The sequence below is a fragment of the Solanum dulcamara genome, chromosome 10 (assembly GCF_947179165.1).
Source record: "Solanum dulcamara chromosome 10, daSolDulc1.2, whole genome shotgun sequence".
Lineage (NCBI taxonomy): Eukaryota > Viridiplantae > Streptophyta > Magnoliopsida > Solanales > Solanaceae > Solanum > Solanum dulcamara.
The window spans coordinates 3,960,033-3,976,530 of record NC_077246.1 but is presented as its reverse complement, the minus strand read 5'-3'; the positions used below and the strand labels follow the sequence as shown (position 1 = coordinate 3,976,530).

The 16,498-nt window shown below is 30.8% G+C and overlaps 2 protein-coding genes across 7 annotated transcripts; one reads left to right on the top strand and one right to left on the bottom strand.

Moving 5' to 3' along the window:
• Nucleotides 1–2,714: 2,714 nt before the first annotated feature.
• LOC129871253 (myb family transcription factor MPH1-like) lies at nt 2,715–6,923 on the top strand. 2 transcript variants are annotated; one of them, XM_055946159.1, is made up of 6 exons: nt 2,715–2,850; nt 2,971–3,103; nt 3,864–3,940; nt 5,329–5,399; nt 5,863–5,926; nt 6,746–6,923. In XM_055946159.1, exons 2-6 carry the CDS (start codon nt 2,977–2,979, stop codon nt 6,863–6,865), a joined length of 459 nt encoding a protein of 152 aa, XP_055802134.1. In that variant the 5' UTR covers nt 2,715–2,850; nt 2,971–2,976; the 3' UTR covers nt 6,866–6,923. The 2 variants fall into 2 exon arrangements, with proteins under 2 accessions (XP_055802134.1, XP_055802132.1); XM_055946157.1 differs by lacking the exon at nt 2,715–2,850 and having other exon boundaries at nt 2,884–3,103.
• A 998-nt stretch (nt 6,924–7,921) lies between these two features.
• Nucleotides 7,922–13,139, bottom strand: LOC129870674 (reticulon-like protein B8). Of its 5 annotated transcripts, none has more exons than XM_055945512.1 (7): nt 13,034–13,134; nt 12,062–12,176; nt 11,071–11,264; nt 10,810–10,990; nt 9,592–9,730; nt 8,830–8,899; nt 7,922–8,329 (listed from the first exon to the last, which is right to left on the bottom strand). In XM_055945512.1, the coding sequence occupies exons 3-7, from the start codon at nt 11,252–11,254 to the stop codon at nt 8,160–8,162; spliced, it is 744 nt and encodes a 247-aa protein (XP_055801487.1). In that variant the 5' UTR covers nt 11,255–11,264; nt 12,062–12,176; nt 13,034–13,134; the 3' UTR covers nt 7,922–8,159. The 5 variants fall into 5 exon arrangements, with proteins under 5 accessions (XP_055801487.1, XP_055801489.1, XP_055801488.1 ...); XM_055945514.1 differs by having other exon boundaries at nt 11,071–11,260; XM_055945513.1 differs by having other exon boundaries at nt 12,122–12,176.
• Nucleotides 13,140–16,498: the final 3,359 nt, after the last annotated feature.

Here is a 16,498-nt window from a genome sequence, read left to right as displayed (position 1 = left end):
AATACGAAATGTTCATGCGCAAAACTGTCCTTTATCATCATATGAAATTTAAATTATTCTAACCAATTAAAATTCGTGTCGTATATGCGGAGTGAAGTGAGGTTCAGAATTTTAAAAAACACAAAAAGAATTTATGAAATTTTCATTGGAAATTAGTCCAAATTTTTTTTGTTCAAAACACTTTTGACAGGATTTTCATCAGAAATCCTCGAATTTTCGATGGGAATGTTCATCGAAAATTCTCATCCTTTTGGAAATTTTGTTCTTTCTCAATATATTACAATTCAAGCCCATGATATGTATTGCTCGCTTTGCCCTGTTAAATCTCATAGATTTGTCCTTCGAGCTATATTATTATTGAGTCTGAACGTACATATATTATGTGAATTTATGTTATATCTGAATAAGTTCTTCATTTCTTCTTTCATTTTGATGGATAGTTGAGCTGTGGTTTAACACACATCCCTTCTTCGAAAGTTTTCCGACATAATTAAAGCTTGTAAGTTCTTCTCTTCGACCCAATATTGGCCTGCTCTCTGTTATGAATGTCATATAATATATTACTTTAGACTTGACAGATCAAACTAAGAAGGAAGGAATTTCAATTATATCTCCAACTCAAAATAAGTGTTATCTTAGCAAAAATCAGATTTATCAATAGATCAATAAATATAATGTGTAATTTACTAAATTATTCTATGTAGTAAATATCTTTTGAAAGCTGAACACTATTAAGAAGATGAAATATAAAAATATAATTGAATAAACATATATACAATTTTTTGTCTTGAAATTCTAAAATAATTCTTATTTTTTTGACAATTTTTTTTACTAAGATAACACTTATTTTAAAATGAAAAGGGCAATAATTTAGAGAATGTCTTTTACATCAACTATATAAATGTCAAAGTTGAGGGAATTTGTTTAATTCTCTTTAATTTAGAACAAATGTGAAACCCAATGTAAGCTTAATTAGTATTAATAGGAACCTAAAAAGCCTAGATATCCTTTATAGGGTAGACAAGATTGCACTATACATATAAAGTTAATTTTTTAATATAATTTTTATTCCTTTTTAATTAAAAAATTATATATGTCCAATACAACAAAAGAAACGTATAGTTCGTAACAATTGAGATATTGTTATTATATTCAGGATTGTGAAAGCCTAAATAATGTTTATATAAAATATTAATAAAAATTCATATTTATTATTATCGCTAATTTTTTTTATTTATGGTAGTGGTTGCTTTCATGAAATTCTAGGGTTACATTGAATTTGGTATACTGTTGAAATTAAAACAAAAGTAGGCACCGCCTTTTTTTGACATGAGATTTGAGACTTTAGCTTAGGTTATTTATATATATAAAAGGAAGAGAAAAAAATATATACCTTTTTTTCGTGGTTCAAACATTTGACTTTCCATGTTAAATAATTAATTTGAATTTTTTATATATATTACTTAATTAAAAAAATAATTTACGTTAGCTATTAGTGTAATTAAATTTAGACCAGAAGGTCTATCAAAATAGTCTCTCTGTCTCAATTTTTTTTGACCCCACTTATGAAATCACTATGGGACTTTTGTTGTTATTGTTATTATTGTTGTTGTTATTATTTTTATATCAATGTAATTTAATTTATCATACTTAACGATGAATTAACAAAAACATTATGTTAACTACGATCTACTTAACGAAAAATTAGCAAAAAAAATTGAAGTATAAAAAAGCAAAATTAGGTGACACTAATCATAGTTAGGTTCCTATGTACAATCATTTATTAATCATCGAGCCTAAACTGTACGGTATACATTAATATAGGAGTAATACTTTTTTGGGCAAGAAACATAAATTATAATTTTTTTTAAAAAAAGAAAAATTCCCACAAATTAATTAGATAATAAAAGCAATCCTTAAATACCATATTTCAAGTTAGTATAGTTTGGGATATATGTCAATTGTAACTCTATAATGTATAGGTTTATAGGGTTAAATTAGATATTTATTTGCTCAATTTCTTTTTGAGGTCAAGAAAATTATGATTGTATTATAATTTTTATTTTTTATTTTTTATTTTTCATCGTTGCGGGAAAGGTATAGTATAGTATATTTATTAACAGTGTAATTTTTTTTATGTCATTAATCGTGCAATTTAATTGAATATATATAGAAGGTTATATATTACTTTCTATTTCAAAATTGGCAGATCAGACTTGTTAAGTTGTTATGAACATATTGTTATCGATCATGGTGTTTAAATTTATTTACTAATAGTGAATAGAAATTCAACTCATTTAAGAAAAAAAATGCAATTAATAGGGTTTAAATGGGTTATATATATGTAAATCAATAAGATTGATAGTGGGATGAAGTCGTAAACGATAAGATTTCTTTACTCTTTAATTATTAGTCTTGAGTTTGAGCCTTCGAAAATAAAAAAAGAAATACTAATAGGGAGTGTTTCCCGTTGAATGAGCATTATCCATACCCAATGCGAAGTCTATTCAATCAAATTTCTAAAACCGACTTATTTTCATAAATAATAATTAGTATTTGATTAAATTTTTAAAATATACTTATACCGCTATATTTCAAAATAAATATCCGATATGGCAACTGAATAGAAAAAAAGGGTTATACATGCAAACCATTATAATTTATAAATAACAATTTGACAAAGTCACTTTACAAAGATTTTTTGTTATTATTATTCTCATTCTAGGGCTTTTTTTCTTCTTCTTTGTTTAGCTTTTCAATTTTTGTTTCTTTTTTCTTGCCAGGGAAATTCAAGAAGGAAATGACAAGGAATTAGATGATGTTTCCTAAAGTCCACACAAATCAAGAAAAGTCCAAAATCTCAGACTCCTCCTTTTTTTTTTTTTTGTTTACACAACAGAATATATCTTTATATAAACTCATGTTATAATATAAGCTTTTGAGATGATGGAAATATTCTTAATGCCACAGGAAATTATGAAAACATCAAATAAAATAAGGGAAGTTAGAAAATACAAGAAATCATTAGCTCCACGTTTAAGATGGACTCCACAACTTCATCATCTCTTCATTCAATCTGTTCAAAATCTTGGTGGAAGAAATAGTAAGTTTTTTTTTCCAATAAAAACATCACAAAATAGAAATTAGTTTTTTTTTTGTATAATCTATAATAATAAGCAAAGAAATTCTAGAAATCTTGTGTGGTTTTTTTTATCAATAAAAAAATTAACTCAATTAGAAGCTAAGGGTGTCATTTAGTCGTAGAGGCTGATTCAAGATTTGAATTTTATAAATTTTTGAAGTTGATTATATGTACATATTCACTAGATTAATTATACGTTATTGAACATCTTGGTGGAAGAAACAAGTTTTCATTCTTTTGGTGTTCTTTCTTGGATTTAGAAGTCACCTAAAAAATTTGAGGGTGGAGGTGTATAAGTTGAGCAGAGGCGAATTTAGAATCTAACAGTTATATTTCGAATGATCAATAGATAATCTTATTATTATATGTGAATATCTTAACCTTTTTTTTGTATAGCTATACAAACAGATAATCGGATTCAAGATTTAAGCTTGATGGTTTCAATTTTGAATTATTAACAATATAAACTCATGTGCGCACTACACTTAATTATAAAATTATTGGTTCAAAATCAAATATTTATTACTACATAAAAGTGTGTATGTTATCGCGTATCTGAAAATATTGGTTTAGATGAATTTATAGCACAAAAGCTCCGGCCGCTTCTATGGATATATAGTTCGAGCTAAAAGTGATAACTAATTAGTTAAACACATAGAATTTACTCTAAATCAGCCTCTATTATTTGAATTAATGAATTTTTTTTATTGTATTTTGACAGAAGCAACTCCAAAGAGAATTGTGCAGGTGATGGCCATAAAGGGATTGAAGATTTCTCATGTTAAAAGTCATCTCCAGGTAGTTACTAATTAACCCTAGCGGATAGTTACTACTACTAATAATAAATATTGTTGAGATTTCTGTATTTACTCGAATGATGCTATAAATCTTCATTATAAAGTGCTTATATTTTTATTTATTTTTTATAATTGAAGAAAGCGAGTTTGAATTGGTACATACTTATATTCGACATAATACATAAATTAGACCCTTAATTTGGCTTTAAATTATAAGTTTGACCTTTAACTTTGATAGTGCACAAGTAGACGCTTAAACTATCCACCACTTAGATAAAAAAACACTCGAATCTTACCTAACAAAATACGTGAAAAACATCCAAGTTACGCGCGTGAGAAGTAAAATTGAGGACAATATTCGAGTGTTTTTTTGTTAAAGTGTTGGATAGTTAAAGTGCCTACTTGTTCAATGTCAAAGTTAAAGGTTATTTTTAAAATTCACGTGTATTTATTTTAATTGGGTGGCAGTCACTGAGTGGCTCAGTAATCCACGTCGGAGTGTCTGCGTATCACGCATTTGGGCTGCAATATTCGAGTGTTTTTTTGTTTAAGTATTGGATAGTTAAAGTCCCTACTTGTTCACTGTCAAAGTTATAATTTGAAGTCAAGTTAAGGGTCTTATTTAAGTATTATGCCCTTATATAATTATTGAACTTTCCGATTATTCGCTTTAGGGATGGCTTCTGCACATCTCTTTACTTTTTAGCAGTTATTGCTCCGATTCTTTTTAAAGTTTAGGTATCACACTTATTTATTTCATTATGCCTTCATCAACGTAACTCATCATGTGCGAGCCTAATTCTTTTTCAAAAGTTTAATTTAATTTCTTATAAACCTTGTGGACCCATTGTGGCACATGGAAATGAAATAAATAATTAATATCAGATAAGTATATATCATGTCTATAGGAGCTAGGTCTATCTAGGTAGATTGAGTGATTATAGTAATAAAAAAATCTAGCCTAATCTCATAAGTGAGTCGAGAAAAGGTAGAATCGATATATGTAGACCTTATCCCTACCACTTTTGATTTTTTGGTAGACCGTCAGCTCAAAAGAAAATATATGATGCAGAATTGTAATAGAAGATATAAACAAATGTAATATATACACATCGAAGGATAAAAACTACGCGATAACTGAATAATAATACTACGCACTCCACTCCCTCTCCCAAACTGAATTAGATACGGAGCCGTTGAGAATCTATTGCTAAATACCCAGTCATCAAATAATTTTTTTTGATAATTCATCGCTAATCCATACTAATCAATTACTAAATAGAATTAGCAATTATTTTGTACCCTAATTTTATTTTTATTTTTTTGGTTTTATAAGAAGTTTAATTACTAATTTTGTGTTTATTAATCTGAATTAATTATGAAAACCAGATGTACAGAAACATGAGGGAGCATCCAAGCCTCCATGTTGTGATGCCAGATTTCAATTTGTCTTCACCACTGTAAGTCTAAACATCTACTTCCTTTTAACTAATAGTATTTAATTTATAAATAGTAATTTCCTCTTGTAGCAACGGTAAAATTGTTTATGTGTATAATTTAAAGGTCAGAATTTAAACTATCTAGCGTAGGATGTCTACATGATGCTACTAATCTCCGGACCCTGCTAACGCGGGATGCATGCTTTGTTGGGTTCTAATAATTTCTAAGTTGATGGGTTATTCAAAGAATTTTTAAGATATAAACAAAGTATGAATCAAAGGTACTGAGCATAGGTGGAGCTAGGGTCACCTTCATGTAAAAATTATGTTGAATATATACCAGGTCAGATTATTTTTTACGTATATATAATTGATTTGATTGTGAATTTTCTTTTGATCAAACTCTTATAATCGAAATTTTAGCTCCACCCTCAGTCCTTATGCTTGAAAGTAATTATCCCTTTTTCTTTACATCCTTTTTCAGGCATGTGTCAAAAACATTAAGAGAACATCAAAATGGTGAAAGTATCCATTACAATGATTACCAGGTAATAATGATCTTCAATCCTATTTTATTGTAGAATTTGAGATATATACATCATTGTAAAGAATTTTTTAATATTATTTATGAATTTTAACAACTGATTAGTTATCATATTTATCAGGTTACCTATTACTTTCTTTATCCAAATTTATATGATCATTCTTTTATTTTTAATCGGTTCAAAAAAAATATCATCATATTTTTCTATTTAAAAATAAGTTAATTTTAAATTTTTTATTTTTATTCTCAGTGAGATTATTTGTAAGTTATAGCTACATAAAACTACTTATTTTAGACCACCAAAGTTTCAAATTTTTTTTTATTCTTTCTTAAATTTCATGTGCAGTCAAACACTATCGACACATAATCTGCGATAGAAGGTGTAAAGTTTTATCATTGAGGTGTTTAACTTCTATACAAATATACAAAAAAATATATATATATTATTAGGTCATTTAAAAGACACGATACACAATTGTTCGTAAAAATAGAATAAAGGGGGCAGCCCGGTGCACTTAAGCTCCCGCTATGCGCAGGGTCCGGGGAAGGGCCCGACCACAAGAATAAGTAGCTTAAACAATAAGACAGACTACTTGCTACGTACATGTTGAAATAAATTAATAGTGTAAAAACTTGTATATTGTTAGTATATATAAGTTAAATTTTACCGGCTATAATTACCTAATCATGATCTGATTGTATAAATATCTTTTACATGCTATTTTTTCAAAAAAAGTTAATGTTATGCATATTTAAAGGTTTTATTTATTTATTATATTTTTAATCTTTTTTTGTGTGTGTGTGTTTGGGGGGTGATTTCCAGGAAGCAGAAGGAAGTATAAGTAGTGGAATGACAAAGGAGGAAGAAGAAGATAATTCTGGTGAAATATACAAGTATAGTGAAACCAGTACTCACATTAATCTAGATTTATCTCTCTCTTGATCATTTTTTTTGTTTTTAATTAATTAATTAATTATGTGAGTATAGAATTAAATAGTCCCCTAGCTAGTATTTATATCCTTATTATGTTTTTGTACATTGTGATCATAATAATAATAATAGAACTATGCATATATAGGCTCCAATTTAGTACCTACATCATTGTCCCAAGAAACCATAGAGCTCATTTAGTGGATTATAATCGCGATATTCAGGTCAGTTTGTGTGCATTATTACTAATATCACAGGTGCTTAGCTTGCTACCTCCCACCAACATAGGCCAAGTTGGTACTTTATCTATCAAACTTTGAATAAATGGAAAGAAATCACCTAGTGTTTTTGTCTCTGATGAGATTTGATCGTGACAAGAATATTGTAGAGATAACAAAGGTTGAACAAAATTGAAGAAATAATCAAATACTCATTCTTCCATTTCAATTTTTTAGGTATATGATTGGACACGAAATTTAAGAAAGTAAAAAAAGAAACTCTTCTGGAAAATATGATCTTAAATATCCTACGAAATTTTTGTGGCTATAGGAAGATGTCAATCAACTATAAAATGGAAAGTTTATAGTTATATTATTGCAAATATAAACACATATCATCCTTTTTAAAACAGACTAATATGAAATTAGCGCAATAAAATGAAACAAAGGAAGTATATTTAAGGTTGAATTCTAATTTACCCACGTTAATACAAGAATGTTGAGTAAAGCCATAAGCCAAGAGACTTCCAATACTGCAAAAAGCACATTTGTCATTCCAAATTTCCAGTCACACGCATAGCTTAGAGTGACTTACCGTACCTTACATCAAAGAGGAATTGAATCTCTTCTAGTTTTTTGAAAACTCTAATCCATTTGATGCAACACATGCAAGTTCTTCAAAAACTACCATTCATACTTCTTTTGTTATAATTATGGTGTTTGGACCGCTTACACGTATCTCGACTAATTTCACGGGATACCAACAGCAAATACCAGGTATCTCTATCCGCCAAGAATAGGACAGATGAAAAGAAATCACCTGAAACCTTATAGTTCTCAATCCAGTTCATTGATCACTAAGCCGATCATACTTTCAGCAAAAACTCAATTTATTTCCAAATGCCAAAATATCAAAGTATATGCAACATTTACACAACAAGGTGACCTATGGTTCAATACACTTCTCTTTCAACACCTCGTCGATTAATCCTAAGCATACATACAGCAATTTTGTTACCTAAACACGCAAAACGAGTTTCATATTCAATCTCTGCATATCCACGAGATTACGTTCAGTAATTAAAGATCTATTCAACCTTCTTTCCCCTGAAGCTGCCTCGCGGAATTCTACTGAGGACACCAGAATCCAGCTTTTTGTAATGGCCTTGAAGCTTTTCGAGGGCACTGTATACGAAACCATCAACTTCATCTTCATATCTTTCGTAGAGCACTGGAAGAGTGTGAGCAGCGATGAAACCTTATAAACAGTCAAAATTCAAAGTATAGTCAAGACAACAACGTCCTTCTTGATATTTGTAACGAAAACAACAACAAAAGTAAGAAGAAAAAAGAAGCATAGATCCTGGAAATGCAATTTCATCTATATAAGACGATACCAGTTAGTTAGGATGAAGTTCTATTGACACTAACGAGTTTAAGGTGATATCAATATGTTACTCAGACTCTTCAAAAATGTCAACAGATACGTGTCAATATTCCAAAAGTAGTGCATTTTGGAGAATCAAACACGGGTCAACAATTCTGGAGAGTCCAAGCAACATAATCATATCATAAGACACAGCGAAATGCTGAGAAAATTAATTGCATATTTGTTTCTATAAGTGACGCTGTTGATACTCTTCATTAGACAGCTTCATATCAGTATGAAATATCTATCTGGAAAATGAAATGATCTCCATGTTTGATACTCAAAGAATAAACGATAGTACACTATCATGGAAATGAGAGATCTCTTACCAATATACAGAACAGTCAAGAAGTTGCACCAGCTTCCTATCATACCAGCAGCCCATAAGCTCAGTATAACCTAGGACAAACCCGAAAGACATTAGCTTCATGTACTATACAATAACAGAAATTTCCAGCCACAAGATTCAGTGAATAACTAAATTGTTAGCCTAAATTTGTTTAGGTTTGCAAGTTGACATCATAGAGAGGAGAGAAAGATGTCACTATGGAAAAATCTCGTCTAAAATTGGGAGAAAGATAGGATATGACATTAAAGAAAATGAAGATCCAAGAGATTTCAGAGAGGCAGACAACAGTCTTTTGTGAAGGGGGTGGGCGGATGTCAAACAGCTGCAAGAAAATTTAGTGATCAGGGCATAGAACTTGCCCTAGCATATGGATCTTAGTTAAAAAATGTCAGTAGATATCGTGAAAATAAGTTAGACGAGCACATAATATTGAACAAACAATGGCAGAAGTCTTGGGATCTTGTAACTGAATTTAAAAGGGAAAACCTATCTCGATTAGCCTATAGAGGCAAAGCTAACTCACTTTGCTTTCTATAGACTGGTGGTCTATAATCGGACACAATTCATACTTGCGTCACACTTCACCTAGAGAATAAATAATCAAATAAAAAGGCTACGACATTCAAAGAAAGGGCCACATAATTCACGAAAAGTACTTGATACTTTGCATCATTTTATTGTAAGCATATCCCTTTGAATACCATTGAGGGTAGATATGAATGGTAAATGAATTTAAGCATACCACTACGAATCGTTTCAGATTACCGCCCAAGGCAGCATCTTGAAGGAAGCCCAAACCATGGTTTATTTCAGTGCCTATTCTCTTGGCAATATTGATGAAGAGGTCGTCAGGTAAGACAAGACGAGGAACCGTAGGAGACCTGTTGCCATAGAATGTAACTGCCGTTAATTTGATTCAAGAATGTGATTTATAATACACAAATTAGAAACAACAAAGGACAAGAAGAGAACATGCTTTAGAAAATACACAACCTGCCACTATTTTGCTGTTCTCGTTTTTCCCTTGATATTTCAAATATTTTAGGTCCTAAACCCCCCTCCAATACATATGACGGAGTCTTTTAGGCCAGATAAATTGGGAATTTAGGTATCACCACTAGACCCATGAATCAGGCTAGTCCTACGTTAAACATCACTCTGCCTCCACTCTTATTTAAGTTATATATTAAAGCATACCCGGAACGGACAGAGATGAATGAAAATGGAAAAGAGACAAAGTATGGTGCACCGTGTTTGGAGATAATGTTTATGAAGTTCTACACCAATAAATAGAAAGGGATCTGTTAGGTAGATGAAAAACGTTATATTAGCAACTAGCTACTAAAAAATGGACAGTCTTTGGGAGACAGCATGCAACACTTCTTTGTTTGCAACTCTGCATTTTGATATCCTTAAATATTCAACAGTCAACACTTCTGCGTGCTACGAGAAAATTAATGTGTAGTACTTTATAGTAATGACTTCTTATTTTGTGATATAACTTGAGCAGGCCACATTGTTAAGCACCTGAAATATTATATATATTATACATAACTCGGGCTACTTTTCTCCCTTTAAAGGGTCATTGAAAGAATGTGAATATTCAACCTAAACCTTAACTGAATGAGTTTAAGTAGCATGATAGTACATTTAAAATTAAAACCCAATGAATGATTGAAATGCAATGTTAGACATTATTATTACCAATAAAGACATACTCAGTGAAATCCAACAAAGTGGGATCTGGGGAGGGTAGGTAGAAAGGTTGTTTCCGAAAGATCATCGGCCCAAGTGAAGCAAATCAAAGTAGTTATGAAAAGAAAAAATGACAGTGAAGAAATCATGGCAACTAATAGGGAACGTAGTGCAGAAGATACATGCAAGGCACTGCAACATCAACAAAATAGTTTGATCACCAAAACATGATAAACAACCGATGGTGACAGATAACAAAAGCTACCTGTTTATTACCCCAGAAGCATTTTTCAACAGAAACTGCGCGATCAGACCAAAGGACATAGCAAAGCACAAAAGTGAAAGAAAATTGTAGTTAAGCCACTCAAATAGCACCCAGATGGCTGTAGCACTGATCAAAACGCCAGCTGAAATTTTCTTGTTTCTCCACAACATGCTATCAGCAGCTACAAATCCAAGGAAGCATATTGAATATTGCTATACAGCCATAACGAGATAAAGACGATAATGTATAAAACTACCGTACATTTGCCTCCACCCAAACAATGGTGGATTGGTTTCTGACGTCCAAATAGCCTATTGAATTGAGCACCAACAGAGCTTTCACTTTCCTCTTGAAAGAATGAAGCAGATTTATGTTTTGGCCCACCCTCAGAAATAGACTCCACGATGTTGTTCAAAAGATTCTCAGCTGTTATTCCTTCCGGCATTTTGTTCTTTCTTTTTTTTTTTGGACACAAGAGAAGCTATGTCAGTCATCAGAAGAAAAACACAAGGCACCAAGTCATTATGGACAGCTGCAAGATTTATGTAGACCAAATATAGGTAAAACATGTTGCTTGGACTCTCCAAGAATGTTGTCACACCCATGTCAGATCCTCCCAAAATGCACTACTTATGGAGGATCCAACCCGCACTTGTTGATATTTTTGAAGAGTCCAAACAACATAGTCAACAACCAAAGAAAATAAGCTTTTGGTAAGTAATATCTCAAAGTAGAATAATATTGGATAAGAACACAAATCATAAATTAGTATTACCAAATAAAAAGATACCTTCAGAAGAAATAATGGAGCAGGGTAAAACACGTTACACAAGATTAATCCCCAAACACGACACAAAAAATCTACTGATTGTACGAAATCACAGGACTAGTCACATTCCAAAAGTACTTAACAATCAGTGTCTATTGCTAAGCTTAGACAGCATGAATTCTTATTTGCTATAATTAATGGTACTCCTCCGTCTAAAAAAGAACGCGGAAAATCTGAAATAATACTGATGTATATAACAATGGAACCAAAGACCCCATATGTACACTAAAATTTATCAAAAGATAACGAGATAAAGAACGACAAATGCTTCAGAAACTAAAAAGAAACAAGCTTTCACGAAGAACCAAAATCCATTAGACCCAACAACAATAATAACAACAACATACCCAGTGAAATCCCACAAGTGGGGTCTAAATCCATAAGACCCCAAAAAGTTAAATATAGTGTACAGCAACAACATACCCAGTTTGTTCCCACAAGTCAAATGGGGTCTAGGAAGGGGAGGGTAGAGTGTATGCGGACCTTAACTCAATACAGTGTAAAGAAGAAAATCTTTGCAGGAGAGAATCTGATAAACCTAAGCAGAAACAAGAACTTGAATTAGAAGATTTCTAGCAAAAGATTTCATCATTGAGTTCAAAAATAAAACTTCTAAAGGTATACACACACAAACATCACAGATATCGACCAAATTATCCCTCAACTCTCAATCTACTTTTTCCCCCCTGATAACCATGGTGTAGGAGCCAATTTGCATGCACCTCGACTAACAACAATAGTATCAGATAACTCTATCCACCAAGACTAGAACAGATGAAAAGAATTCAACTAATATTTTGTCTCGGTTGGGATTTAAACCTCAGACATCATGGCGATCAATCCAATTCATTAACCACTAAGCCACACCCTTTGGCACAACCCCCAATCTACCTTTTTTTTTATAAACGTGGTATTCCTACCAGCTTGCGCACACCTCAACTAACAGGAACAAATATCAGAAAACTCTATTCACCGAGGCTAGAACAGATGCAAAGAAGTCACCTAGTATTTTGTCTCAGGTTGGGATTTAAACCCGAGACCTCGTGGTGCTCAACCCAATTCATTGACCGCTAGGCTACGACCTTAGGCACAACCCCCAATCTACTTATATTGGTGCAATTTTCTTCATAACTTAAAACTTTTCTTGGGCAATTCTTGACTAATCCTAGGCTTTATCTAGGGAACAGAATAAAGAGATCTCAGCTTTTAGGTCTATCTAACATAATTAATTACTTTCTATTACAAAAGTTAAAACATTTCAAAGAATCTTGATGGTACCCCACAAAACAAAAATCAATTTTCTTGGCACATAAAATGGAAAGAATAAATCACAACAATGGAACCATAAAATCAAAAGCCTAAAAGGGGGTAAAAGGAAGAGTAAAAAGGACTAACCTTTATCAAGAATTATATACCCAAAGTACTCAAACTGGAGAAACTAGCAAAGGAAAAAAAAATGTTTCTTTTTTTAATCAAGAAGATATTCTGTTCTTGGGTTTTTGGTCATTTTAAAATTACATCACCCCACCCCCTAAAGCCCCCCCACCCCCACCTTGATTGTTTGTTGAGGATTGGAGGAATATGGGCAACGTGTGTGATAGCGTTTGCATTGGGAAAAGGGCCCAAAATGAGAAAAATGTTGCATAAGTGGACTGAACATACGGGTCGATTGGTACGCAGACTAAATTTTTTTTTTTTTTTTTTTTTTTTTTTACGCAGACTAAATTAGTTTTAAGATTATAATATTTAGATTAATTTTATCTCACTTATGAGGGTAGTTTGATATGTTGATTAAATTATGTTATACTAATTTATCTCACCTAAGAGGTGGATAAAATAATTATTAGTTTTGGTAGATAAGGTGGGACGGTGGCTAAGCCAAAATTTTATATAATTTTTTTACGAAGGATAACTGTGGCTATGTCACTGAGGTGGTTCAAGTGGATATTTTTTTTGAAATTAGATTTAAATTGTGTTTGATTTCAAATTAAATTATATTTTATTTGATTCTAGATAAATTTATACCGTTAATTTAATCTCAAATTTAATACTTAAATATTCTATCTTATCTTGCGTACCAAACGACGTGTACAAACGATGTGTACAAGAGGTATGAGTCAAATAATCATATTGCGATTAGTAATTAATAGCACCAACAACCCCTCCTTAATTCTCGTTTTATTCTCATTGATATTCGAAAGATCAGTTGTTGTTCTTTTTTGGAGTTTTATTGTTTAATTATGATCAAGTAGTAAATGTGTATTTAATAGACATATGTCATATTTTTATTGATTTGATGTAAACAATATGTGCAAAAAAGTTTTCATTCACGTAATATTGAAAAACTACATATACAACAATAACAACCCAGTGAAATCCCACATCGTGGGGTCTGAGGAGGGTAAAGTGTATGCAGACCTGACTCCTACCAATGTAGGACGGCTGTTTTCGAAAGACCCTCGGCTCAATAGAAGCATAGAAAAAGGTCAGACAAGAATATTAAAAGTAGATAAGTAGATAACGAAATAATCAAAGCACAAAAAAACAGTAGGTATTATTAGATAATTACATAAATACCATAAATCAGAGTACAAGAAATCATAGTGCATTAATATGCCTACGGATAAGGGGGAATAATGCCACTATGTACTAGCCTTGTACCCTAATGTGTGTCCTCCACACCCTCCTATCTAAGGTCATGTCTTCGGTAAGTCGTAAATGCGTCATGTCCTGTCTGATCACCTCTCCCCAATATTTCTTCGGCCTACCCCTACCTCTTCTGAAACCATCCATGGCCAACCTCTCACATCTCCGCACTGGTGCATCTGAGACTCTCCTCTTTACATGCTCAAACCATCTCAGTCGCGTCTTCCGCATCTTGTCTTCTATCGAGGCCACTCCTACCTTGTCTCGAATAGCCTCATTTCTAAGATTTTTTAAGAAAATCGTACGATCTTAGATCAAAATGAATAATTTATTACCTCATGCTAAAAGTATCTTGAATTGATTGGCATAGCCAAACAATTGAATATTAAAGCGAATAATTCAACGAAATAAATATAAAAGTGGTGTGCTTAAAAAAAGATAGCAATAGATTTTAGTGGTCGTAGATCCTCATTCATATGAGGTAGTACATATTGGATTTAAGAAATTGACTTGCAGATCGATCGTTGTAGTCAATCAAATGAAACTTAATTCAAAAAAATAATATTAATTTAGTTTAAGTGAGAGATTATTGAGCGTGCAAATAAAATCTTACATATAAATGTATATACTTTTAATGATATGATATATTTTTGAAAAATTATACGAACTTTAATTTAAATGAATAGTATTATATTATCATTAAGAATATCTTTAGATTAATTTATACATCATTTCAAACATATTATACTTGTATCTTGAAAAATGCTTCTATAAACACTATTAATAAATTGAATTTTGATCATTATTATTTATAGATGTTAGCGGAATGTTAAAAAATTTATTTGAAATTCTCATTACGTTTAGAAGAAAAAGTTCTATTAATAAGAAATTTCCAAAAAAAAATAAATAAAAATGTCCTACTTTTGAAACAAACGTACACGTTTGGTAACTTGTGAATTCTTAATCAACCAATTTATATATCGTCGTAGTTTTTCACAAATAGACGCAAATTCACCAACACCTATCACTGTCTTCTTTTTATTTTATCATATTTGTCTATCCATAAATAATTATTTATAAGATAAAATATTTAAAATTTACTGATTCAATTAATTTATATTTATTTTACATAGATTCCATTAAAGGAGAAATATTCTATATCAAAATTATATATTTTGAAAATTTAAACACAAACCTCTAATTAAATCTGAAGAAATCTCAGTCATCCATTGATGGTCCATACAATAACGGAACCAAGTAGTGTCAATGGGTTCGGGGTTCCCCTTGAAAGGATATATATATATAAAAGTTCTTTTTTTTTTAGATATATATGTACATTTTAAATCTCATAAACACAAGATTAGAAGTTGATTTAGTGGTTTAGAGATTCAAAATTTACCTTGGGGTCTCAAACACTATATTTTTATATTTTAAACCCTCCCTAATTAAAATTTTGAATCCGCTATGATTCGTTGAAAGTTTATTTTGTGCAAATAGAATAAAATGATTATTATTTTTGAGTTCTATGTATGGTGATAAAGAGAAATTAAAAATTATTTTTGGATGATATGCTCAAATTATAAGATAAAATTTTAATTTTTTCTTAAAATTCGTATAAAATTTTTATTTGGACACTTATCACATACATATTTCATTTTACAAAAGGACAAAAAGTTGTTTTCATATTGTTGAAGTATGAATCACGTTGATTTATGGATATTTTATCCATAAAACTTTTGGAAGAAAAGTCGATATAATCTTGTCACGACTCGTTTCTCTTTCTTTTAAGTTTTATTTAATTAACAGGCTATGTAAAAAAAAATCAAATATATTAAAATATAATTTATATATATTTAAATTTTAATTTTAAAATATTAAATTAATTTAATTTATTAAATATCAATTAACTCTCAAAGCGAAAAAGTGACATGTATTTTTGACAAAAGGAGTAATATTTATAATCATACCTCTCAACCGTCTCATTTTAAATATCGTTTTAGCTTTAAAAATTATTTCAAAATAAGTGTCATTTTATGATGAAGACCAAAGTTGTCAATTGTCACCAATTAACCCTCAACATTAAAGAACTAATTCTCCTTAATATTTACCCGTTCTTAAGAAAAATCTAACAAATATGAATAACTTAGTAAATTATATTTTATATTTATTATTATTCTTAGTGAACGTACTGAAAAAAGTTAAAACGACAGACTG